The 24,988-nt window shown below is 32.7% G+C and overlaps 4 protein-coding genes across 5 annotated transcripts in view; 2 read left to right on the top strand and 2 right to left on the bottom strand.

The window, feature by feature from the left end:
• Window positions 1–21,925, top strand: part of LOC148166434 (neuroglobin-like) — a 61,792-nt gene extending 39,867 nt beyond the window's left edge. For both annotated transcript variants that reach the window (XM_088049085.1, XM_088049086.1), the window contains 2 exons: window positions 20,838–21,069; window positions 21,134–21,925. In XM_088049085.1, coding sequence (XP_087905211.1) covers window positions 20,838–21,069; window positions 21,134–21,280 — 379 coding nt within the window. In that variant the 3' untranslated portion in view covers window positions 21,281–21,925. The remainder of the gene's footprint in view (window positions 1–20,837; window positions 21,070–21,133) is intronic.
• LOC148166437 (chymotrypsin inhibitor-like) lies at window positions 2,586–2,969 on the top strand. The gene is made up of 2 exons (XM_088049087.1): window positions 2,586–2,678; window positions 2,730–2,969. The coding sequence occupies exons 1-2, from the start codon at window positions 2,624–2,626 to the stop codon at window positions 2,906–2,908; spliced, it is 234 nt and encodes a 77-aa protein (XP_087905213.1). The 5' UTR covers window positions 2,586–2,623; the 3' UTR covers window positions 2,909–2,969.
• On the bottom strand, window positions 8,185–9,282 carry LOC148166436 (alpha-tectorin-like). Its single transcript, XM_088049253.1, has 3 exons — window positions 9,044–9,282; window positions 8,814–8,993; window positions 8,185–8,760 (listed from the first exon to the last, which is right to left on the bottom strand). Exons 1-3 carry the CDS (start codon window positions 9,105–9,107, stop codon window positions 8,237–8,239), a joined length of 768 nt encoding a protein of 255 aa, XP_087905379.1. The 5' UTR covers window positions 9,108–9,282; the 3' UTR covers window positions 8,185–8,236.
• Window positions 11,404–12,227, bottom strand: LOC148166435 (inducible metalloproteinase inhibitor protein-like). The gene is made up of 3 exons (XM_088048945.1): window positions 12,120–12,227; window positions 11,896–12,075; window positions 11,404–11,848 (listed from the first exon to the last, which is right to left on the bottom strand). Exons 1-3 carry the CDS (start codon window positions 12,178–12,180, stop codon window positions 11,442–11,444), a joined length of 648 nt encoding a protein of 215 aa, XP_087905071.1. The 5' UTR covers window positions 12,181–12,227; the 3' UTR covers window positions 11,404–11,441.
• Window positions 21,926–24,988: the final 3,063 nt, after the last annotated feature.

Here is a 24,988-nt window from a genome sequence, read left to right as displayed (position 1 = left end):
AATCTATCTACTGACCAAATTTGAGATTGATCGGACAAATAATTTACAAGCCATGGCCTAAAGTAAAAAAAATGAAAAAATTTTATCGTTTGAGTCGCAATTTTTTTTCGCAAAAAATTGACTATCGAATTTTGAACTTTTGAGGACTTTTTCTAACGTAAAATGAGTCAAGAAAAAGAATGACGCAAACCGCATCTCAATATCTCAAATAGTCTCCGAGACATTTAACTTTAAAAATTACGAAAAATGAGGAAAAATGAAAATCAACTTTCCGAAACTTTGATCGGCCATACCTCAGTTATTCGTTGTCGGATCTGAATTTAAATCTCAGATTTGGAATCTGCGGAAAATTCTGCGTACACTGATGTATAATAACTCAAGTTTACTCTAAAACAGAAGCCAGAAATCGATATCAGAAATTTGGTTTATTTAGTTTTGGTCATGAATTTTTGCGAAAATTTGCAATTTTTGACTGGAGAAAAATCAAAGAACTATTTCTTATGTAAAAAATCGCGAAAAAATCGATGGCGCAAACCGCATCTCAATATCTGAAAAAGTTTCCAAGATATCGAACACGAATTGTTTTGAACCTTCAAAAATTTGGCCTTCTGGCGACAACCCAAAAATTCAAACGGCCATAACTCGGTTATTTGTAGACGAAAATTAAAAATTTTCATGTTTTTGGATTCAGCGTGACATTCTGCGTAAAATGAGACCCAAATTTGTTGAGTTTGCTTAATAAATAAACGAGGCATTGCCCAAAAACTGTTTTGAAAACGTCATTTTGGGTGATTTTTAATCAATGTTTTCAAAATGAAAACGACGTTTAATAGCTTTGAATTATACATCAGTCGAAAGAGAAGCTCGAAATCTATCTACTGGCCAAGTTTGAGATCGATCGGACAAATAGTTTACAAGCTATGGCCAAAAATAAAAAAAATGAAAAATTTTCACCGTTTGAGTCGGATTTTTTTTTCGCCAAAAATCGACTATTGAATTTTGGGCTTTTGAGAACATTTTCTAACGTAAAATGAACCGAGAAAAAGAATGGGGCAAACCGCATCTCAACATCTCAAATAGTTTCCGAGATATTTAACTTTAAAATTAGGAAAAATGAGAAAACATGAAAATCAACTTTCCGAAACTTTGGTCAGCCATAACTCAGTTATTTATTGTCGGATCTGAATGTCAATCCCAGATTTGGAATCTGCGGAAAATTCTGCGTACACTGATGTCAATAACTTAAGTTTACTCTAAAAAATAAGCGAGATATCGATATCAGAAATTTGGCATAGTTTTAGTCATAAATTTTTGCGAAAATTTGCAAATTTTGACTGTAGAAAAATCAAAGCACTATTTTTTATGTAAAAAATCGCGAGAAAAACAATGGCGCAAACCGCATCTCAATATCTCTAATAGTTTTCGAGAAATTTAACTTTAAAAATTAGGAAAAACGAAAATCAACTATCTGAAGCTTTGATCAGCCATAACTCAGTTATTTGTTGTTGGTTCTAAATTTCAATTCCAAATTTGGAATTTGTGGAAAATTCTCGGTAAAATGATGTATAATAAATCAAGTTCACTCCAAAAAATACGCGATATATCGATATCAGAAGTTTGGCATAGTCTTAGTCGCGAAAAACTGCAACTTTTGACTTTTGGAAAATTTAAAAACTATTTCTTATGTAAAAAATTGCGTGAAAAACGATGGCGCAAACCGCATCTCAATATCTGTAATAATAGCCGAGATATTGAGCGCGAATTGTTTCCAGCCTTCAAAAATTGAAACAGCCATAACTCAGTTATTTCTTAACGAAAATTTTTCGGTTTTGGATTCAACGTGACATTTTGCGTAAAATGGGCCCACAAAAGTTGAATTAGCTTCACAAATATACGAGGCATTGACGAAAAACTTTTTTTGGAGTGTTTTTCAATCAATTTTCAAGGTGAAAACGACATTTAATACTTTTGAGTTATTCATCAATAAAAAAAAGAACTGAAAATCTATCAACTCGGCAAATTAGAGATCTAAAATGTAAAAAACACAATTCGAGCATCAAAAAATTCTTCGTTAATAAAATTGTACATTTATTTTCGGTCAACGTGTCAAAATGTTCCTTAAAGGCACTCATTATTGGGTATACATTTATTATCGTCATCTCTTCTGACAAAGCCTGCATTGTTGTCACAGTAACACCGAAACTCTTGTCGTGGTGCACATTTGACAAATTGTCTGTTGCATGTTTTACAATCGTACACTTCAGATTTTAGTACTTCATTTTCACCACATTCCTGCTGTAGACACTCATACTCTAAAATTAAAAAAGAGGCGAAATGAATTAGAACAATTCATATCGTAGGAAACTGAATACCTGACAGGGCCAAACCAACTAAAGTTAAAAGTACAAGAGCCACAAAAAACTTCATTGCGTTCACTATTACAGCGCTTTTTTAACAAATAAAGTGTGGATAGCAACTGACCTTGTTATCGAGATACATAAAATTTTGAATTTCATTGGGCAATTTAACTTTTTTATTACCCCCACTTTTCTCCTTAAAGAATCATCCTGTATATTCCATAGAACCTTGAAACGAATAAATCAGTTTCTATCACTCCGCTAAAATGAAGGCAGCAGTTCTGTGTTTTATTCTTTCAGTTTCACTCCTTGTATTCGCAGGTAATATCAAAAATTCAAATTTAATCAAACGCATAAAATCTTATTCGTTAGATGAACCTCAGTGTGGTAAAAACGAGATCGTAAAAGACGAAGGCTTCGACTGTCAAACTTGCAGAAATTACAAAGTCGTCTTCTGCGTTCCCATCAAAAAACGCCAATGTTACTGCAAGGACGGCCACGTAAGAAACGACAACAACGAGTGTACCGCAACTGTTGATTGTGAACGTTGACCTAACATTGTAGATACTTATTGATTATTGGGAAATAAAAGCAAAATCATCCCAGTAATAATGTATAACCGACCGAATGTTAACCGAAATGTAAATCTTGTTTGCATAACACACAACTCGAACCGGGAGAGATCTGCAAACACCCATAATAACAAAGATCTTAGGAAATTATTCAAGATGTATTAATTTCGTGCCAGAATATGCGTAATGTTTGGAACAACTTTATTTACTTAATTTAAGAATTTGCTCCGTCGCAACTTTAACTTCTCTGATTGCTATGTTTTACTTGGGAAGTAATTTAACTATTTTGAATTAGTTCCTGTGCTCATTGTTCCCGAAATTACGTTTTCCTGTTTGAGGATAATTAAAACGTAACAATAATTTAATAATGATTTAGGTGTTGGGGAATTATTTACGAAAATTGGAACGTGGAAATAAATGGGCATCCGGTGAGCGAGTTCTGATAACATAATTATAATTAAGGTTCAACAAATACCATCGGACTTTTCGGACATGCTCATTCTAGACCTAACAACGCTCTCTTTTAACGCATTTTCCTTCACCTCCGCGCAGGTATCCTGCCTTACAGAAACACCCTTTTACGCATTTTTTGTTGCAAATCCTTATGGGTTGGGAACAGGTGCCTGGACACGCGCTTCCACACATGCTGTACTCTTCGTTTTCTTCACATTTTGGTTGACACTGAGTCTCGGGTACGCAAAGTCCTCTTATCTTTTCGCGAATGTAACCGTCTTGGCAGAAACACCCTTGGAGACAATCAGCCGGGCAAATTCTGGGGATGATTTCGTTGCAGATTTTCGGGCATGAGGAGCCACAGGTTTTGAAAACTTCGTTTCTGGCACAATTGGCTAAAATAATATTAAATAGAAAAGTGGTGGAGGGCGAAAAAATTACCTTCAGAAGCAGAAGTGTGGTACAAAAAGAGTACCATCAAAAACGCGGTCACTTGAATATACATTTTTAATATTAACTTTTAAATTAGCAGTTAATACTTCTGGAGGCACGGAGAATAATGCTTTATAATGCTTTTATACATTTTTTAGTGTTATAAAAAGATTAATTTTCGCATTAAAGCCTTTGTCACTCTGTAAATTGTCTTAAGAAAGTAAATAAAAGTTAAAAGATTTATTAAGCAAACACATCAAACGTTCACCTCAATAGAAGCACTGAACAAAGAGATTTTCGAATTGGGGCTTTTATAATTTAATTTGATAATAACAGTACATCTGAAATTTAAGCTAAGACAGATATTTCTGCCTAATTAGCATTTTTATGTTCTTTCGGGGTTAAAATGATGTACTTACATAAATTTTTATTCTGTTCTTAAATATTAAATATTTGCTTAACATACATACAAACATACTAATTACTTACTTCCATTAAACTATTTCGCAATGAAATTTCCGTTAAATTCACTGAACTTTTATCTCTAAACTGTAAATATGTTTATTTTGAAAACATGTAGCCGCAATAAAAAATAAAAATTTTATTCGTTTTTTCGTCGTGTTTTAAAATGCACTTTTTACTGTAAAGTAAATACTGGATTTCTATAAAAAAATACCAACCAGTGTGCCTGGAAGAAAAAAGACTTTTGTCGCTTTATTCGAATAGTGTAGAATTTTTCATTTTTTTTAGGTGTTGGTCATAACTTAAATTATTTTTTTTTAATACCTGAAAGTCAATACTTACTTGACAATAACAATGTGGAACGCGTAACCTTAGAATTTGTATGAAAATTACAAATTTTTGTTCATTCATATAAAATTTAACATTCAAGTTCATATTTTTTCACTTTCTTTGTTATTATTTATCATTTTTGATGTTTTGAGAGGATAAATACCCAAAAATGGCTGTTTCTAATAGAAATGAAGGGTTTTAGCGCACACTAAACACCTATTTAGAACACATTCTTCGTTATCGTAGAAACAAATTAGTTTTTTTTGTAATTTTGTAGATATTTGGAAAATTCTTTGTTTCTGCGTTTAGGCAGACAAAATCTACAAGAAAATGGGCAAAATTCGTGCTTTGTAAAATAATTGTTTAGAATTAACAATATGAGACTCCACCATTTCTGAAAATCCGTTTTTTCTTTCATTCTGTTTATATAAATTGGAAATTTGTGATTTCTGTTCTTGGAGAGAAGAAATAGAAATCCACAAGCAACGATTGCATGTAAGACTGAAGTGTTTAGCGCCCCATAAGACATACTTAATCAATATTTTGGAGGAATTTATAATATTCTCAGTTTTCTTAGTTCCGTGGATGTTTGAAAATTTTCAGTTTTTTTCTAAATCCACAGGCAATGACCGCATAATTTGTAAAGTAAATTTGAAATAACAATATTCTGTGAATATTTGTGGAAAATTCTTTGTTTTTACATTTAGACAGGCAGAATTTTCAAGAAATTGTTTTATAAAGTAAAATGAAAATAATTTGGAACTTACAATTTGAGAAACTCCGCTATTTTCGCAGCAAAATTAAAAATCTGTATTTTGTTTAATTTCGTGGATATTTTGAAAAATCGTATTGTTGGTGTTTAAAGAGAAGAAAAACACAAGAAAATAGTATTTAACGAAATTGAAGCGTTTTAATGCACAATGAGACATTTTGTTCGAAAGTTGACAAACTGCCCCCTTTCTGCCATAAGTATTTAAAAAAATCTTGGAATTCGTAATTCTGTGAATATTTGGGAAATTTTTTGTAGCTAAGCTTAAACAGACGAAATCCACAAGAAAATGCGCATCTCCCAAAATTTGAGCTTGATAGAGAAGTAGAAAAATAATTTGGAAATAAAAATTTGGGAGCTTCCAACATTTTTGCAGCACTTTTATAAATCCGTATTTTTCTTAATTCTGTCGATATACATTTAAAAAAATATATTTCGGTTCGTGGAGACTAGAAATCTGCTAGAAAATGATTGCATATAATAACGTTGATGTTTTTGACGCCCATTAGACATTTTATTTAAATGTCAAGATCTTTACTATTTTGACCGGAGTTTTTTAATTCTGTAGATACTTGAAAAATTCTGATTTTTTTCTTACTCAAAAGGAAATGACCACACATTTTATCAACTTGAAGTATTATAATAAGTAAAAAGTAAAGGCATATAAATATAATTTTTAAATAACAGTGTGGGCGCCTCCACCAAATTTCAAAAATCGTATTTTTCTTAGTTCTGTGAATTCGTTAATAAACTGTCATTTCAGTGTTTGGAGAGAAGGAATACACGAAAAAGTGAGCTCATTTAATAAAATTGGATCTTTGTTTAGAATTTAGGAAAAAGAGATTTTGCAGAATTAAAAAATCTTAGTTTTCTTAATTCTGTGGATATTTGGAACTGTTCTTGTATCTGCATTTACAGTATGTCCCCGGATTGAGTTCACAAGGGGAAAAAAACGTTATTTTTCATTTTACAGAAAAATGACAAAGGAATAATATTTTTTGCTTAATTTAAAATAAATAAATCTTTAATTAAAACTTTAATATTATCAAGCTGTTCTTAAAATCGAAAAAAACAAAAAATAACGAAGAACTTTTTTATTTTTAATTTTGCAAAAAATGTCAAAGGAATGAAATTTGTTTCTTAACTCAAACCAATTTCCACTATTTGGTTGACCCATTACCTGTTTTAGCCCATAATTCAACTCTAACTAGTAATTCTTTAAGATTGTTTCGAATTTTCTTAATTATTGTTAAGGATGCAATTGCATTTCTTTTCCAATTTTTTAATACTTACACATTTTTGGGTAAATTTTTCTTTAATCTTTACGCACTATTTGATATTGTAAATCCACAGCCCGCTATTATTTAAATACGATTACAAAATTTAATAAACAAAAATAATGAAAAAATTAATTTTAAAAGTACAAACTAATAATTTTGAAATTTTAATTACAGATTTATCTCTTTTGAAATAAGCAAAAAATGTTATTCCTTTGTCATTTTTTTGTAAAATAGAAAATAAACTTTTTTTTCCTCTTGTGAACTCAATCCGGGGACATACTGTAGATAACCGAAAACTTCACAAAAATGATTTCTTGATATTCATTCTTCATAATGAAATAAAATAAAATTGGAATTATGAATTTCAGCGTAGATATTTAGAAAAATCGTTTTTTCGGTTTTTAAAGGAAAGAAATTCACAAGGAAATCGACGCATTTGATAAAATTAAAGTATTTTAGTGCAAATTGGACACATTAGACACAAAGTTCCTATTTTGCAGAATATTTTAATATTATTACTTTTTGTAATTTTGTAGATATTTAGAAAGTTGTTAATTTTTGTATTGATCCATACAAAATCTTCAATAAAATAGTCACATTTCATAAAAATTGTATTTTATTATGAAACAGAATAAAAAATAATTTAAAAATAAAAAACCGGCCCTCCACCATTTTTGTATTTTAATTAGTTCTGTGCATGTTTGAAAATTCGTCTTTTCAGTGTTTAAAAGTAAGAAATTGGGGCGCACGTGGACACTTTTTTAGAAATAAAAGCTTTATAAAGATAATTGGGGGATTCCACCATTTCTGCAGTAAACTTAAAAACCCGTATTTTCCTTAATTTGCTGGATATTTTCAAAACTAATTCCTTTAGTGTTTGCAGAGATGAAATCCATAAAAACAGTCGCATAAAATGAAATTGCACCTTTTTAGTGCATATTCGAGATTTTGTTTTGAACATTATTTATCACTTTTGCAACATATAATATTCTCATATTATTTATGTACATAATATAACCTACCATAACAACGGAAGTCTTAAAATATTTTATCAAAACCAAACAAATTATGTATTACCAACGTCAAGCATAATGTGCTGTTTAAGTCGTTTCGAATAACTAAACTGATATCAGCACACTAAAGCGTCAGTGAAATGGATGTTTTTTACTACTGTAATCTACTAAAACGACGATATTACGCCTTGCTCACTTGACGTCAAAATAACGTTATTTTTACTATTTAAGGTGAATCTGTTAGAATTTATAAATCCTAACTTACATTGTGTTCAATTTAATTTGTACGTCTAGTAGGCTACGAGATTTTGGGTGAAGTCACGTCTGAGAGCTTATGATATGATGATGATGACAGTTTGCTCAAAATGAAGCTTTTCCTTTCAAGCGTAAAACTCATATTTACACAATTAAAAGGCTCTGGAAGTTTTAATGAGAAACCAGAAACAAACTTATACTAAAGAAAAGACGGTTCATTTCAGTCTGTTGTGGTGACATTAAAATAAAAATTATGCTCGCTACTGTAATTTATTTTCGGTAAAATTCAAAATAAGTGTTAACAAAATTCGCTTTATCTAGGACATTCCTCAGTCTTGATACACTTCCCGTCTCCATTCCGCACGTGCCCTTTCTTACAGAAGCACCCTTTAACACAAATTCTGTTGCACCTCTTGACCGGTTCTGAGCACGTAGCCGCACAAGCGCTGCCACATCTGCTGTACTCTTCATTTTCTTCACATTTTGGCTCGCAACCCACTTCAGGAACACATCGCCCCCCTTTCGTTTCTCTGATAAAACCCTCGTTACAAACACAGCCTTGGATACACTGTAATGTGCAGAGTTTCGGTAGGGTTTGATTACAAATCGAAGGGCAGGCTGTCCCGCAGGAAGTAAATCGTTCGTTGAGACCACATCTGGGCTTGCATTGGTCTCTTGGTATGCAAGTTCCATCGAGTTCTGATCTTATGTAGCCACTCTTGCAAACGCAGCCGGTGGTGCAAACGGCTGGGCAGATACGAGGCTCTCTTTGGTTGCAAATTTCTGGGCATTGCGTGGCGCAGGAAGACAATTCTTCGTTTGGTTTGTCACAAATAACTGGAAAATTAGGTTTGAATTACGAAGAGTTTAGAGATAATTTGAATACACACGTTTGTTACAAGATTTTAAAGGAACACAACGACCTCCTGGTCGCTCTCTAACAAACCCTTTAATACAAGAGCAGCGTTTGATGCATTGCTCGGTACAAATCAGAGGTGTTCGATTTTCGCAACTTGGAGGACAAGCAGTGTCGCATTCGTTCCACTCTTCATTCAAAGGACACAAATTTTCTTAAAAAAATGGTAATAGAAGTGACGATTTCCGAATGGTGTTAATTTACCTGAAGCAGTGACATGATACGCCACTAAAGAGTTCACTAGGGCAAAAACCACAAGAGAATACATTTTGAGAGCAACGGGTACTCAATGGTTTGAAATGTCAGAAAATGTTCTATTTATACGTTCTTTTGGTAAATATGTGGCGTACCAAATCTGCAAACACGCTAAAAGGATTAACTTTTAAGATCTTTGTTATTGTTGGATGTCGTCGCAAAGTTAAAAGTTGACATCTTATCAACAAGCGTTTATTGTTCTATTTTTTGTAAAGTCGGTATGTTGAAACTTTTATATTACTTTTTTTTCAAATACCAGAATGCAGGGAAATATTTATGCAATAATTTAGTTACGCGCACTGAAAGAATTTCTGTTCCAACATTGTAACTTGACGGTTTAAAAGGAAAAAACTAGAGTTTTTGTCCTAAATTCTAGAGATAGTTAGAAGCAATTTCCACGCATAAATATTTTTACGGAAAATACCCAAAGTGTATCTTTTGAGTACGCAAAGCTTAACTCCACAGAAAGTTGACTAAGTAAGTACATAAATATCCATATAGATATTTGTTTATTCATTTTATCAATAGTCTAGCAAAATATTGTTGTTGGACGGTTTATTGTCTTGATAACAAGGGAAAATTTAGAAGGCTAGAAAGTGTCTTTTAAATGACCTGAAAGGACACAGAAAAAATGTACTGAACACATCCTTAGAGACAGTTTAAAACTGGAAAACGAATCTCAAGAAAAATGGGTTTGGGGGACACTAAAATAACAAATTTGAATTTTGTGTCTTGTCAAAAAAATCTAGAGTTCTTATTTTTTGTTCTAGAATCCTGTAATTTAGTACAATCAGAAAACACATCTGAACTAACCACTCTACTAAATTTCACTTGTTTAGAATCAATTCTGTAAAATTTGGGGAACTTTTTAGAAAAGTTGGTCCTGAAAAATTCTTATTCTAGAATTCTGTAATTGTGTACACTTAAAAATCGTCTCTAAAGTAATAAGTCCCTAAAATTTTGTAGTTTTAATCTTAAAACTGTCAAAATAAGAGTTTTTTTCGAAAATTTTGTTGGTTGTCATGGAAAAAAAGTTATAATGTTCGTATTTTTTGTTGTAGAATCCTGTGCATTAAAACAATCAGAAAACATGTCTAAAGTAACCAATCTACCAAATTTCATGTTGTTAACGTTAATACTGTAGGATAAACGGACTTTTTTAGAAAACCGTGTTTTTCAGTTGGTTCTAAAAAGGAAAAAATTCTAAAAAATATTACTTATGGTTCTAGAATTTTGTAATTTTTTATACTTAAAAAACGCCTTTAAAAAAATAAAATCCTCAAATTTTGGAGCTTTTACAATAAAACTGTAGGACTTGCAATTTTTTTGTTTGGAATTTGTTGTTTGTCATGAAAGAAAAAACAAAATTTGTACTTTTTGTTCTAGAATTCTGTAATTTCGTACACTTAAAAAACAAGATTAAAAAAAAAATTGCGACTTTGACACTTTTTAACGATTTTCCGATTTTTTTTGTAATTTTTTTATGTAGAAATGTTTTTTTTAAACGTCGGAATTTTTAGAATTATTTTTTTTTAAATATTTAAAAATCTATTAAAAATTTGGAGTTTATGATTTTGTGTAAAGAATCTAAATCTTAATACATTTACCGCTTTATGAGATACAAAATCTAAAGAATACTCTTTAAAAGACCTTCAAAATATTAGAGAATTTGAATAATTCAAAGGATCTTAAACGTCTAGAAAACCTAAGAATTCTAGCAAAGTAGAGTTTGAAGGACTTAACTCAGGAGAATCTGGAAAGTTTGGACGGAAATCTGGATAATTTGATGAAACGATTATATCTGAAGAAAATGGAAAACGCAATCAAAATATGCAAACATGTGAAAATCTAACCAAGCATCGAAGCGTCTAAATTATGTATAAAAATCTGTAAAATCTGGAGAATCCACATAATCTCAAATGTCTAAAAAAAATCTACAAAACTCCAGAAAGGCAATTTTAGAGGATTTTCAGAGTTGAGAGGAATTATAAAGAAACTAGAAAACGTAAAGAATCGAGAGACCCCAGTAACGCAAAATTTTTCGGTCAATATTGAATCAGAGATAATATATTGTCAGATAGTAAGCATCTAGAATCTCTCATCGCCGTGCTAATAGGTGCTCCACTTCCGGAATAATACGAATAATTGAAATCAATAAGCACATAATACTGCCAATCATAACCGCATTATAACTTACTTTCCTGCTAATGTAACACAGAGATTGCCTCTCATTTCGTAGTAAAGTAAATTGTATTAGTCAGCAAAACTTTCTCACCTAGCGGTTAAGTGCTAATAAATAAAACTACACGTGTTATTCAACGCCTTTATTAACTCCACGTCGCTAGAATCATTCAGCAGCTCTGGCATTCTCCGATCCACCCTGTGCAGTCTGTGCGGTCATCTTGGGACATTCTTCTCTTCGAATACACTTCCCAGTGTTATCATCCAGAAGGTAACCTTCCCTACAGAAACAACCTCTGGCACAAATTTTGGCACACGGTTTCGACGGCTCTGAGCAAGTTCCAGGACACCTAGAACCACACGTGCTATATTTTTGGTTTTCTCCACATGTAGGTTGACATGTATCTTCAGGAACGCAGCCTCCACATTCACTCTCGCGGATATAACCGCCTTTGCAGAAACATCCTTTAACACACTGCATTGTACAGATTTCTGGGTAGCGTTCGTTGCAGACTGGAGGACATGCAGTACCACACGTTGTAAACTGTTCGTTTTTCGAACAGATTTGCACCCCTAAAGTAACACAATTAATTAATTATTTAGGGGGAGGTGGATGGTACCTTCGCAAGATTCCGGCACGCAGACACCACCGGGACCTTCTCTTATATACCCATCAATACAAGCACATCTGGAGATGCATTGCTCGGTGCAAATTCCGGGGTTTTTGTCTTGGCAAGTCCGGGGACAGGCTGTGTCGCACTGTTTGAATTCCTCGTTCTCCGGGCAAGACGTCGAATTGGCTTAAAAAAACTATTAATTTTTGTATTAACAAAAGAATTTTTACCTGCGGAGGTTGAACCAAGGATTAAAAGTCCTGCAAACGCGATAAGTTGGTACCTGGCCATCTCTTCCCCCAAAATCTGTTAATAAACGAAATGTAATTGGCATCGATAAGATGCGAATTAAGTTAGAAACAACGATAATGTCCCTCACTAATAGCTTAAGCGAGCACGAAAGGAAACGTAAACGACTTAGCTTATCCCTCCTTCACGGGGTAAAACAACCCTCGGATTATATTACCACATATCACGCCGAGATTTACCCTCTGATAAAATATCCATACGTACAGTTTTACATAAAACGGCTGTTAACGGAAACGTGGAAAAATCAGAGATGCATTACCCCTAATTAGATATCGAAACAATTCTAGCGTATCCCATTGAAACTCGAAAACAAACCTCTCTCCCGTTTTCCGCGATATTCTCGGTTAGTTTCTTTACACACAGTTCCGCTGGAAACTTCCAAAAAAGCTCCCTTTATTTTCTCGGTCTGTAAAACCGCCTCGGATGAAAAGGATGCGAGCGCTTCCTTTTATAAAGACAGGATTTAAAAAATTGTGGCTTTTTATGAGTGGGAAGCTTTGATTCTATGGCTTGGTAAAGCCTACGTAAATTAATAAAGTTTGGAGGTAATAATTAAAAAAAAACCTTAATCAGACACTGGGGTTTTTCAATAGATGAGGCAACTGCGTGGAAAACGACATTGATTTTAAGGTAAATTAGAAAAGCGAGCTTTTCTTGAGATTGTAGGGTGCACTTTGTCTGATGAAAAAAACTAATTTTCTTGAGGACGTTATGTCACGAATTAGCTGATACGAAACATAAACAAATAGATGTTGATACTTACAAAACGTTTAAAAAACAGTTTAAATGTGTAAAACTTTTACAACTATTTATATCAGTTCTCCCACTACTTTACATACTTTGCAAGCCAAATTGTTTAAACAACGCAATAAATAGCGTATCGAACAATTGATATAATGGAACTTTTATAAACGTTAAATTATGAATATGTAAAATATGTGCATTTTTTTAAGATTGCATTCATATTTACGGTGTTATTCATGTTACTAGAGTTGCATAAGCCAACGGAATTTATTCATAATATTTTAATTTTGTTGATATTAGTCCGGATTTAGTTAGTTTTAAAATTTTAATTGGAAAAGTTATATCAATAATAATTATTATTCAATTTCTAAATTAAATATGCTAGATGCATACGTCTTTCGAATAATTAAAGCAATAATATATTTGGTGGCAAAAAAACAAATTATTATTTGAAGTTATTCTTGGGAAATCTCCATAATTTTTATTTTTGTTTGGGAATCTATAAATTCTAAAGTAGATATAATATTAATAAATGATGGACATTTTTATAAACAAATATAACGAAAAATAATTTTTGCTCCTCCACCATTGCCGCCATTAAAATATCGCTTTTTTTCTCGTCTGATTATTCTTAGATTTTCTTTAATTAATTTAATTTAGATTTCTTTTTGGTTGTGTTTACATTTATAGATCTAGAGAATTTAGAGGGAGTTCTGACAGAAGCTAAAAAGAATTTATGAAAAGTCTAAAAATCGAAATGAAAATAATAAAATGTTGGCAAGTCGACTAAATTTTTATTCGCATTTAGCTTTGAGTTCAAATTGCATGTCGTAACTAATACCATTGCAACATTTTGGTCGTATGAAAGCTAAATATTTGAAAGATTTTACAGTTTTCGAGCAAAAAACCGACATGTGTTTAAAATGCAGGGCCGACTTAGAATAGAAATTTCATGGATCACACGACACTTTTGAGTAATTTCTGACCCAAAATGGAAAGACGAAAGGTTTCAATTTTGGGTTAAATTTTATTTAGGGTTCTTAGATTTTTCGAACGTCATTTTTATTCTCTTTAGGTTCTTTCTTAGATTTATTTATTTATTGTTCCCAATTAACGTGTTAGTCTTTTTAAAGTTTTCAATTTTTTAAACATTTTTTCAAAACAAACAAGAAATACATTGAATACCATTTTTTTTTGATTTTGGATTATTTAAATTGTTTGAAATATATTTGAACCTAAGATTTTGTCCATTTTAGACATTCTGTACTTTTTGGTTTCTGAGAATTTTTCTCATTCTTTAAATTGTATGTTTTTATGATCTCCCTGGACACTATTCTTATTAAAATCTGAGCTTTTTTTTAATGTATTTTTTACATTTTTTAGACAATTAGAAGCTGTTTAAATTTTTAGATTTTATAGGTTTCCTCTAAATTATAGATTTTTTTATGTTTTAATTTATATTTTAAAAAAGTATCCTGTAGCTTGAGGTGAGATATTGACTGAAGTAGAGTTGCATAGTTTTAGTCATAAAAAATAATAATTTTCGAATTCAACAAAATTTTTACATTTTGGCTACAAGCCGGCATTTCAATCGGCCATAACTCGGTTATTTGTTGACGTACAAAAACCATTACAACAGTTTTAGAATCTGCGTGAAATTTTGCGTTAAATGAGCCACAATAAAGTAGTTATTCACAAACTAACAATATATTGACTAAATTAGGTTTTTTGGTCTTTTTAGGGTGATTTTTAAGCAACTTTTTCTGGGCAAAAGCAGCGTTTAATCTTTTTGACTTTTATATCAATCGAAAGAGCGGCTTGTGATCTATTAATTGGTCTAATTTCAAATTGATAAGTCAATTAGTTTATGAGTGGCAGTCAAAAAACAAAAAATAAGAAAATTTTCATCGCTTGAATCGGATTTTTTTTCCGAAAAAAATTGACTAGCGAATTTTGCATATTTAAGAGCGAATTGTAAAAGGACAGAGCGCGAGAAAAACGATGGCACAGACTGTTTTTTTATCAGTCATAGTTTCAAAGATATTGAGCATTAAAAATTTTGTAATTGAAAATTTATTATCCGAAACTTTAATCGTCCATGACTCAGTTATTTGTTGTCGTACGTTGATTTTGAGGAGCCCGGATTTGGAACCTCTGTGAAATTTTACGAAAAATTATTACCCTTAAAAAAATCTGAGAAAAAAACAAAGCTCATCGCGGTGTACTTTAAAAAATCTATTTTACAAATATCACCGAGTCCTGACCTGATGGAACAAAACGGACTTTAGATTCAGAATCAGAAGACAATTTTACTTTAGAAACGACTTTTTGCTACCCCAATAAAAATTTCGCCTACAATTTATTGACTATTGTAATATGGCTCCTCCACCATTTTATTATTTTAATTTTTTATTTTTTTTATTCTCCATATTTTCGTGAAAATAAACACAATTGGTCGAATTCAATTGTTTAACAGAAATCACAAATTTACGACAGCGTTGAGCAAGCGGAGCGAACGTATCACCGATCTGTCAACTTGTCACGTTCTCTATGACAAAACGAATAGACGAACACCCCTTTATACACTTAAAAATGTCAACTTCACACTATTTTTAGCAAATATCGTTATTTTTAGAATGGTCGATAACTCTGCGTGCACGGATTTCCTTATCAGCAGACATGTACCCTCTAAAAAACCTCAAATTATAAGTTGTATGCCGCCAAACTGATCTTTGCCGTTTATTAATAAACACAACTCTACCATAAAGAGAACTCGTTTTTTCTTTCTGTTTTCGAGAAAGCTTAAGCCTTCTGATGCTGAACTGAAATTGAATGCTGGTTCTTCCGCGCGAAATAAACATATTTCAGTAATGGTGTAAGCCACTTATGCAGTCTTTCAAAAGAGGCGAAAAGTGCACGTTAAAAGTAGTAAAATAAAGTTATTCCAGAAAAAAAAAACATTAAAGAAGGTTTCTGTTGTAGTTCAATTACACATAACTAACTTGTCGAGGTTTTTCTTTTCTTTTTAAATGGTTGCTTCCAAATCGATTTGTGACCTAGTGAGTAAGTATATACACGACAGGGTTGCCACGGCAACCATCTGGCAAATGTCTACTGATCAGCTTCCTCACCTAACCTGGAAGTGCGGACACGGGACTTTTTAATATTGCATCAAATTGCGCGATAATCGGATCAAATCGCGTGAAATTTTAAGTTTGCAGTCGCAGGGGAGATTTGTCGTAAGTAACACCGTCGGCGCAGTTTTGACCAATGAAATGTGAATGTTTGGGGGATTTGACGGGTTTCGACGAAGAAGCCGACATACGTTCAAATACAAGTTTTTTTTGGTTTCAATTCTCTCTATTTTTTCTAGATTTTCTCTAAATTATTTTTAGCTTCTTTAGGTTTTTAAGACTTCTAAAATTTGGTGTAAACGTAGTCAATGCGCCGTCATAATTTTGAAAACTGACTTGATAAAACAGCATTTTTTTCGCAAATTTTAAACACAGTTTGCATTAGATTTAAAATAAAAATTCAAATATTTGTATCACAGTTATGTTGAAAAAAAATTGAATTCGCCAGTATTTCGACGAAAGCTCAAAAATTGTTAAAAATTATACTTCTTAAACGTCGCGACGCCAAACGAACCGTGACAAAATAACAAACTTTTGCCTCAGCTTCTAGAGCATGCAAATTTTTAAAATTTCATCTTTAAAATTAAAGACGATTTTGATTTCATTTGACCTTACACTTGAATATAATACTAGATTTTATTCAAAGCCTCTGTTGGTTGCTATTAAGGCATTAAAAGAGTTGACAGAAGTGACGAATTTTAGCGTTTAGAAAGCCATGCTTGCATTGTTGTCATGGAAATATGGCATAATTTTCTTTAAAGTGCTGAGAGAGTAAAAGAGTATTTTATTTGTCTAAAATGAGTGAATAAATTGCTACTTTATTAGTGCTTTTTGGATAATAGTTAGTTAACCACCAAGTTGCTAATGATAGCGATTAAAGATCGAGGCATTTTAATTACACGAGCATGGCCTATAATAAAATCATTCATTAATAGCCCATTTAATGCATGATTTTAGCCGAAAAATCATGCATTAGTAGAACCCAGAAACAAACGATCACCGGAAAAGATTTTTCGGGTTTTCGTTAGATTCTTCGATTTTTTTATTAATTGTTAACATCCAATCAACCGTAAAGAATTAATTTTCAAGAATAGCCCTGAATCCGGACCTGCTGGAACAAAACCACTTTCCACATCTCCCGTCGAAATTGCCCCCAAAATTGTTGACTCCTCTAATTATTTGATTGTGCACATTTATGGTTCGTGAGTAAAATTCCTCTCTGCGAGTTTTTACATTAAAAAAGTTTCTAACGACATTATCTCCTATAAAACGGGAAGCAATAAAATTCTCCGGGAGTGAACCGTCGGATAGAAGTATTTCCATATACGCGCTTCGGAGCAAAGTTGAACTTAGCAAGGTCAGAAGAATTTGAACCGAAGAAATTAAGTGTGTAGTAGATTCGATTCATTTGAGGTAAATTCCAATTCACGTGCATTCAGCAGAGGCAACTTGATTGATTTCGCGGCCAGTGAGTTTACATCATAATCGTTAGATGGAATTTATTAGCTTTTCGGGTGATTGATTTTGCGAACGTTTGCGGCGTTAACTGCGTAAGTAAACCGTCAAATTGATTGGGCACTGTATAAATAATAGCTCGTGGCCAATTAGAAATTTGCGAGGGAAAATGGAAAGGAGGCTAGAGACTAAAAGTCTTTAAAATCGATAAATTTAAGATTAGACGATGGACATTAAAGAAGCGTAATATAAATAAAACTTTAATTTCGTAACAGCATTTCTAATCGGAATTAATTGATCATATCTTTAATTATCGCTGAAAGCCTGCGAACGAAATAATGTTTTTAATATTTCCACAATTAAAGGAAATGGCGTGTTTGAGTTCTAATGTGATTAAACATTGCTACTTTTAATTTACGATGATTTTTCCGTCCGACTCTGGAAGTTTATCAGTTAGGAAAATTAAAAGTTTTCTTGTAGGAAAATGTTCGATGAATACTAATGATGGAAATGAGCGAACGGAAGAGTAAAGAAATCATGTTACGAATTTAAAAGTGAATAGGCAATTAAGGTGACTTTTTTAGCTGATCGAAAAAATGGAATTAAAACGGAGTCTCTTGTGTGATTCATTTTGCATGCAGATTTTTTTGCTCGAAAACTGTCGAATCTTACAAATATTTACTTTTCATACGTGGAAATTGCGATGGTTTTAGTTCCGATATTTTTTTTTCTAAAGCCAACACTTTCAGAATTTTCTTTCGATTTTGCGTGAAATAGGGGAGGTGAGAAAATTAGAGAATCGGAGGAAAATATGAGGAAATGCAGGCACTGAACAAAATCCAATCTTTGAAAATCTGATTTTGTTTACTTTTTTTATCTGTAATTTTAGTAATTTTAACCCTAGAGCAACGAAATTTTTGGAAATTACTAGTTTTGTTGACTTGTTTATTAAGAGTATTACATTATAAAATTGGAGACCAAACGAGACCAAAATAGCAAATTTTCATTTTAGAGCGACCCAAAAATTTCTCAATTTTTTGTTAAAATCTGTAGTTCTAGTAATTTTAATCGTAGAGCAACGAAATTTGGAGAGATTACAAGTTTTGACTTGTTTATTGAGAGCGCCAAATTACACAATTATAGAACAAACAAGACCAAAATTAGAATTTTTCATTTTAAAGCGAACCAAAAATATCTCCATTTTTTTGTTAAAATGTGTAATTCTAGTAATTTGTAGAGCAACGAAATTTAGGGAAATTACTAGTTTTGACTTGTTTATTAAGAGTCCTAAATTACAAACTTATTTAACAAACCAAACCAAAATAGAAATTTTTCGTTTTAGAGCAAACCAAAAATATCTTAATTTTTTTGTTAAAAAATTGTAAATCTGGTAATTTTAACCGTAGAGCAACGAAATTTGGAGAGGTTACAATTTTTGACTTGCTAATTAAGTACGACAAATTACAAAATTATACGACAAACGAGACAAAAATTAGAATTTTTGATTTTAGAGCGAAACAAAAAATTTTCAAATTTTTTGTAAAAATCTGTAATTTTGGTAATTTTATCCGTAGAGCAGCAAATGTTTATTAAAAGTGCCAAATTACAAAATTATTGGACAAACCAAACAAAAATTCGAATTTTTATTTTAGAGCAAATTTAAATTTCTTATTTTTTCTTGATAAAATCTGTAATTTTGGTAATTTTAACCGTAGAGCAACGAAATTTGGGGAAATTCCTAGTTTTAACCTGTTTATTAAGAGTCCCAAATTACAACATTGTAGAGCAAACAAAACAAAAATTAGAATTTTCTTTTTAAAGCGAACCAAAAATGTCTCCATTTTTTTGTTAAAATGTGTAATTCTGGTAATTTTAATCGTGGAGCAACGAAATTTGGAGAGGTAACAATTTGTGACTTGCTAATTAAGAGTGCCAAATTACAAAATTATAGGACAAATGAGACAAAAATTAGAATTTTTTTTATTCAAGGGCGAACCAAAAATTTCTTCAATTTTTTGTTAAAATTTGTAATTTTGGTAATTTTAACCGTAGAGCAACGAAATTTAGGGAAATTACTAGTTTTGCTTGTTTATTAAGAGTGCCAAATTGCAAAATTATAGGACAAACGAAACCAAAATTAGAATTTTTCGATTTAAGAGCGAACCAAAAATGTCTCCATTTATTTGTTAAAATAGAAATTGCTTGTAATTTTTATCGTGTAGCAACGAAATTTTCAGAGATGACTAGTTTTGACTTGTTTATTGAGAGTGCCAAATAACAAAATTATAGAACAAACGAGGCCAAAATTAGAATTTTTTATTTTAAAGCGAACCAAAAATGTCTCCATTTTTTTTGTTAAAATGTGTAATTCTAGTAATTTTAACCGTAGAGCAACGAAATTTAAGGAAATTACTAGTTTTGACTTGTTTATTAAGAGTCCTAAATTACAAACTTATTTAACAAACCAAACCAAAATAGAAATTTTTCGTTTTAGAGCAAACCAAAAATATCTTAATTTTTTTGTTAAAAAATTGTAAATCTGGTAATTTTAACCGTAGAGCAACGAATTTGAACAGGTTACAATTTTTGACTTGCTAATTAAGTACGACAAATTACAAAATTATACAACAAACGAGACAAAAATTAGAATTTTTGATTTTAGAGCGAAACAAAAAATTTTCAAATTTTTTGTAAAAATCTGTAATTTTGGTAATTTTAACCGTAGAGCAGCAAATGTATATTAAAAGTGCCTAATTACAAAATTATTGGACAAACCAAACAAAAATTCGAATTTTCATTTTAGAGCAAATTTAAATTTCTTATTTTTTCTTGATAAAATCTGTAATTTTGGTAATTTTAACCGTAGAACAACGAAATTTGGAGAAATTCCTAGTTTTAACCTGTTTATTAAGAGTCCCAAATTACAACATTGTAGAGCAAACAAAACAAAAATTAGAATTTTCTTTTTAAAGCGAACCAAAAATGTCTCCATTTATTTGTTAAAATAGAAATTGCTTGTAATTTTTATCGTGTAGCAACGAAATTTTCAGAGATGACTAGTTTTGACTTGTTTATTGAAAGTGCCAAATTACAAAATTATAGAACAAACGAGGCCAAAATTAGAATTTTTATTTTAGAGCAAATTACGATTTTTGAACAAAAATGCACGCGGTTTACCACAACAAATTATTTTACAAATATCTCCGAGTCCTGCCCTGATGGAGCAAATCGGAGTACTTTCCTAGTGTAATCTTCACCTTCTAATTGTTATTTCGTGCAGTTAATAATAATCGTTCCTCTTTCCAGGTTGTTCGAAGAGCACGGCGAGCTGTTAAATTTATTCGAAAAGTTCAAAGAACTGAAAACCAAAGAAGACCAAGCCAATAGTCTGGAATTAGCGGAACATGCAAGCACTGTCATGAATACTCTCGACGAAGGTATTAAAGGACTGGATAACCTGGACGCTTTCTTTGAATATTTGCACCAAGTCGGCGCTTCGCACCGACGGATACCTGGTTTTAAAGTGGAGTATTTTTGGGTGAGTTTCCATCGAATTTTCCCAACACCATTTTTCATTGTAAATCCCCCATTTCTGTTTGTAGAAAATAGAAAAACCTTTCTTGACTGCCGTCGAAACGACCCTTGGAGACCGTTACACCGAAAATGTGGAGAACATCTACAAAATCACGATAAAGTTCATCATCGAAACGTTGATAAAAGGATACGACAATGCCAATGCGACAACGTGAAAAACACCAGACTGAAGAAGAAAACATCACTGCTGTGCACACCTGTTTATAAACATAAAAAACCGAGTTAATTATGGTGAACCGACGTGTGGGTGGGTTTAGAGACTTATAGTGTCTTAGATATGTTATATGCTTATGTGCTTATGCCTTCCATTCGGTGAAATTAGGGTTTTAGTTGATAGTGTGGGCAGAATTTTATTTCGTTTAAACAAAGTTATGCAATGTTTAAGGGGGCGGAGACAATCACCAGTTGCATAACTTTGTTTTTTTTTATTCCTCAAATAGGTCAATTGAAAGTCAATTGTTTAAGAGACAAGTACCAATTTTTTAGTTTGTTAAAATGTCATGAACGTGTGTGGAGAGCCTTAAAATCATCATTATGATTATTATTATTACGTACTGTAAATATCAATATTAGTACTAAACACACAATACGTTTTTATATGATAAACTGATGATACAAATTGTTATTAATTGTGTATATTATTATACGTATAATGATATTGAAGATGTGTATTTTGTGCTACACATTATATGTATGTACTCATAGTATATTGTATGTATCATGTTCACCAACAAATCAGATTCATGTTAATCGTCTAAAAAATACTGTTATTTATGTATTATGATATATAGTTACATGTATTCTGCCTTTCATTATTCATTTAACAACTGGAAAACTCTTCTAAGAAAAGCGCAAAGGAATTGAATTCCAATATGATTGAATTTTTCAACAATGGAGTCTTTATCGCGCTTATTTAACTTTATTATTAATAGAAAATTTATAATAACCTCCTACTGATTTCTAAAAACGACTTTGCAATACAAAATTCAAATTACAAAAATATTCAATGATTTAAAATACAATTTCCGGAAACTTCTGTGAACCCGGCGCCTCCACCATAAGTGCGCAGTCCTTTAAAAGAAGTTTTGATCAAAAAGATATGGCAAGGAGGAATTTAAAGACGAAAGTGGAAAATCAAAGAAAGTTAAAGGTGAGTTCTAATACCCACTAATTAGTTTAAATAATTTTCTACTTGTGAATTGTTTCGTCCCTTCAGTGTTTCTTCATTCATTGTGGCAGGTAAAGCACTCTATAATCGTCTGTTAGGAGTTCTTCGATTGTCTATGAGATGTCGCTGTATTCACTTCTTAATTAAGGTCACTAGATCAAAGTTTCTGTTTTATAAAATTTTATTATTTTGATCCAGGCCGGTGTGTCCCGGGCCATGTCCACGCTGGGCCCGGTCCTGGATTCCAATGACGTCCTGAATTTGGATAACGTGGGGATGAATCCCATGCACGAGAAGAACTTGAACGTGGTGAAGAACTTGTCGAGGCGCAAGAGGTACAAGTTCTCCAAGATCCTGAGGGATATTACTAAGAATCGGAACTTGGGGATCAACGTGGCGCGGAATCTGTTTCTGAAGAAAGTGAGGAAGAAGTCGGGGGAGGCGCCGAAAACAAAGGAAGAACGCGCGAGTACGCCCAAGTTGGCGTGGTTGGAGTAAAATGATTTGTTGTAAAAATTTTGCACGTAGAATGTTAAATTATTACATTGATTTTCGTTTGAATTCTCGCATTTTTTGCTGTATTTAGGGAATTTCAAATGTTTTCATTTTGACACAAAATTGTTGACGTTTGAAAGTCAAGTTCAGACACACGTTTGCAAGGCGACTAGATAAATAATAAGTGAAGTTGACGAGTTAAAAATGGTGGATGCGCTGGGATAAAAGTGTCAAACATCAAATAGCTGTCAGTTCTGTCAATAAAAGAGCAAAATTTGTGTATTTTTACCAAATTCTAACGTTTTTACGCAATGACACACTTCGCTTTTTTGTTTCAACGAGATTTTAATTAAAATACTCAATTTAGAGCAAATCTATGGCAATCAAGAAACGACATACGTTTTACTGTCAAAATACTCCCATGGCCTGCTACTCTACGTGATTTTAAAATGATCGTTCTGTACCAAACCGTAAGGGAAATAAATCAAAATTTGTAAATTTGTGTTCACATTTTATTAGCTCGAACAGAATACATTCATAGTATAATTCAAAAAATACTTAATTAAGATACTCCTAATACATTTTACAATCTTCTGTTTAAATGTTAAACACTGTCGCCCTTGAACGAAATTTCGAATCCAAGAGTCTAATCCGCCTGACTGGGCCTTCCAGAATTGGATCCACAATGATTGACTCGAAACAAAAGAGAGCAACACGTGTTTTATCTGATAGTGATGGAAACAAATGTACACTCACCAGGGGTCTCCACCCCCTAGCTGTAGACGATGAGGGGCTCGAACTGTTGTCATCTGTTAACCTTTTGGAGATGTCTTTCAATTCACATCTCCTGGCCTAGTAGCCACGGGAACCCTAGATATCTGGAAAATGAGACACAAACACGAACAAAAGCAAATGCGAAAGAACAAAATAAACAAAAGTTACCCAGTAGATGCTAGCACTCAACATTTTCAAACCTGAAAGAGAAAAGAGTTAGAAACTTATCACTTTTGTAGAAACATCTCCAGGAACTTCTAAATCTAGAAACCGCCTGAGAGATTCTTGGACTCCTGGAGTATCTGCTCTGGAAACAGCTTCTTTTGGTCAGACCGGCCGGCCCTGGTGTAATGGGCGCAAGCGCTCCACAAGTGACCAAGGGAACTCTGCAGAACTCTGCTATCTGAAACAAAGAACACAACACAAAACAAATCAACAAAAATTAAAAAAGATACAAACCGGTGCTAGCACTCAACATTTCCAAACCTGAAAGAGAAAATAATTAAAAACTTATCGCTTTATTTGTGGGAACATCTCCGGGAACCTCGGAATCCAGGAATCGCCTGAGAAATCCTTGGACTCCTGCAGTTTCAGCTCTGGAAACAGCTTCTTTTGGTGACACCGGCCGGCCTTTCGGCCGGCCGGCCCTGGTGTAGTGGGCGCAAGCGCTCCACAAGTGACCAAGGGAACTCTGCAGAACTCTGCTATCTGAAACAAAGAACACAACACAAAACAAATCAACAAAAATTAAAAAAGGATACAAGTGGATGCTAGCACTCAACATTTTCAAACCTGAAAGAGAAAAGAGTTAGAAACTTATCACTTTTGTGGAAACATCTCCAGGAACTTCCAAATCCAGGAATCGCCTGAGAGATCCTCGGATTCCTGCAGTTTCTGCTATGGAAACAATTTCTTTTGGTGAGACCGGCCGGCCCGAAGGCCGGCCGACCCTGGTGTAGTGGGCGCAAGCGCTCCACAAGTGACCAAGGGAACCCTGCAGAACTCTGCTATCTGAAACAAAGAACACAACACAAAACAAATCAACAAAAATTAAAAAAGGATACAAGTGGGTGCTAGCAGTTAACATTTTCAAACCTAAAAGAGAAACGGTTAGAAACTTATCGCTTTATTTGAAGGCACATCTCCGGAAACTTCCAAATCCAGGAACCGCCTGAGAGATCCTCGGACTCCTGCAGTTTTTGCTCTGGAAACAATTTCTTTTAGTGAGACCGGCCGGCCCGAAGGCCGGCCGACCCTGGTGTAGTGGGCGCAAGCGCTCCACAAGTGACCAAGGGAACTCTGCAGAACTCTGCTATCTGAAACAAAGAACACAACACAAAACAAAACAACAAAAATTAAAAAAGATACAAACCGGTGCTAGCACTCAACATTTCCAAACCTGAAAGAGAAAATAATTAAAAACTTA

The sequence above is a fragment of the Gnatocerus cornutus genome, unplaced genomic scaffold (assembly GCF_029298725.1).
Source record: "Gnatocerus cornutus isolate USDA-ARS CGAHR unplaced genomic scaffold, icGnaCorn1.1 ctg00000023.1, whole genome shotgun sequence".
NCBI classification, from domain to species: domain Eukaryota; kingdom Metazoa; phylum Arthropoda; class Insecta; order Coleoptera; family Tenebrionidae; genus Gnatocerus; species Gnatocerus cornutus.
The sequence above is the reverse complement of the archived record's forward strand: the minus strand, read 5'-3'. Positions and strand labels throughout refer to the sequence as shown.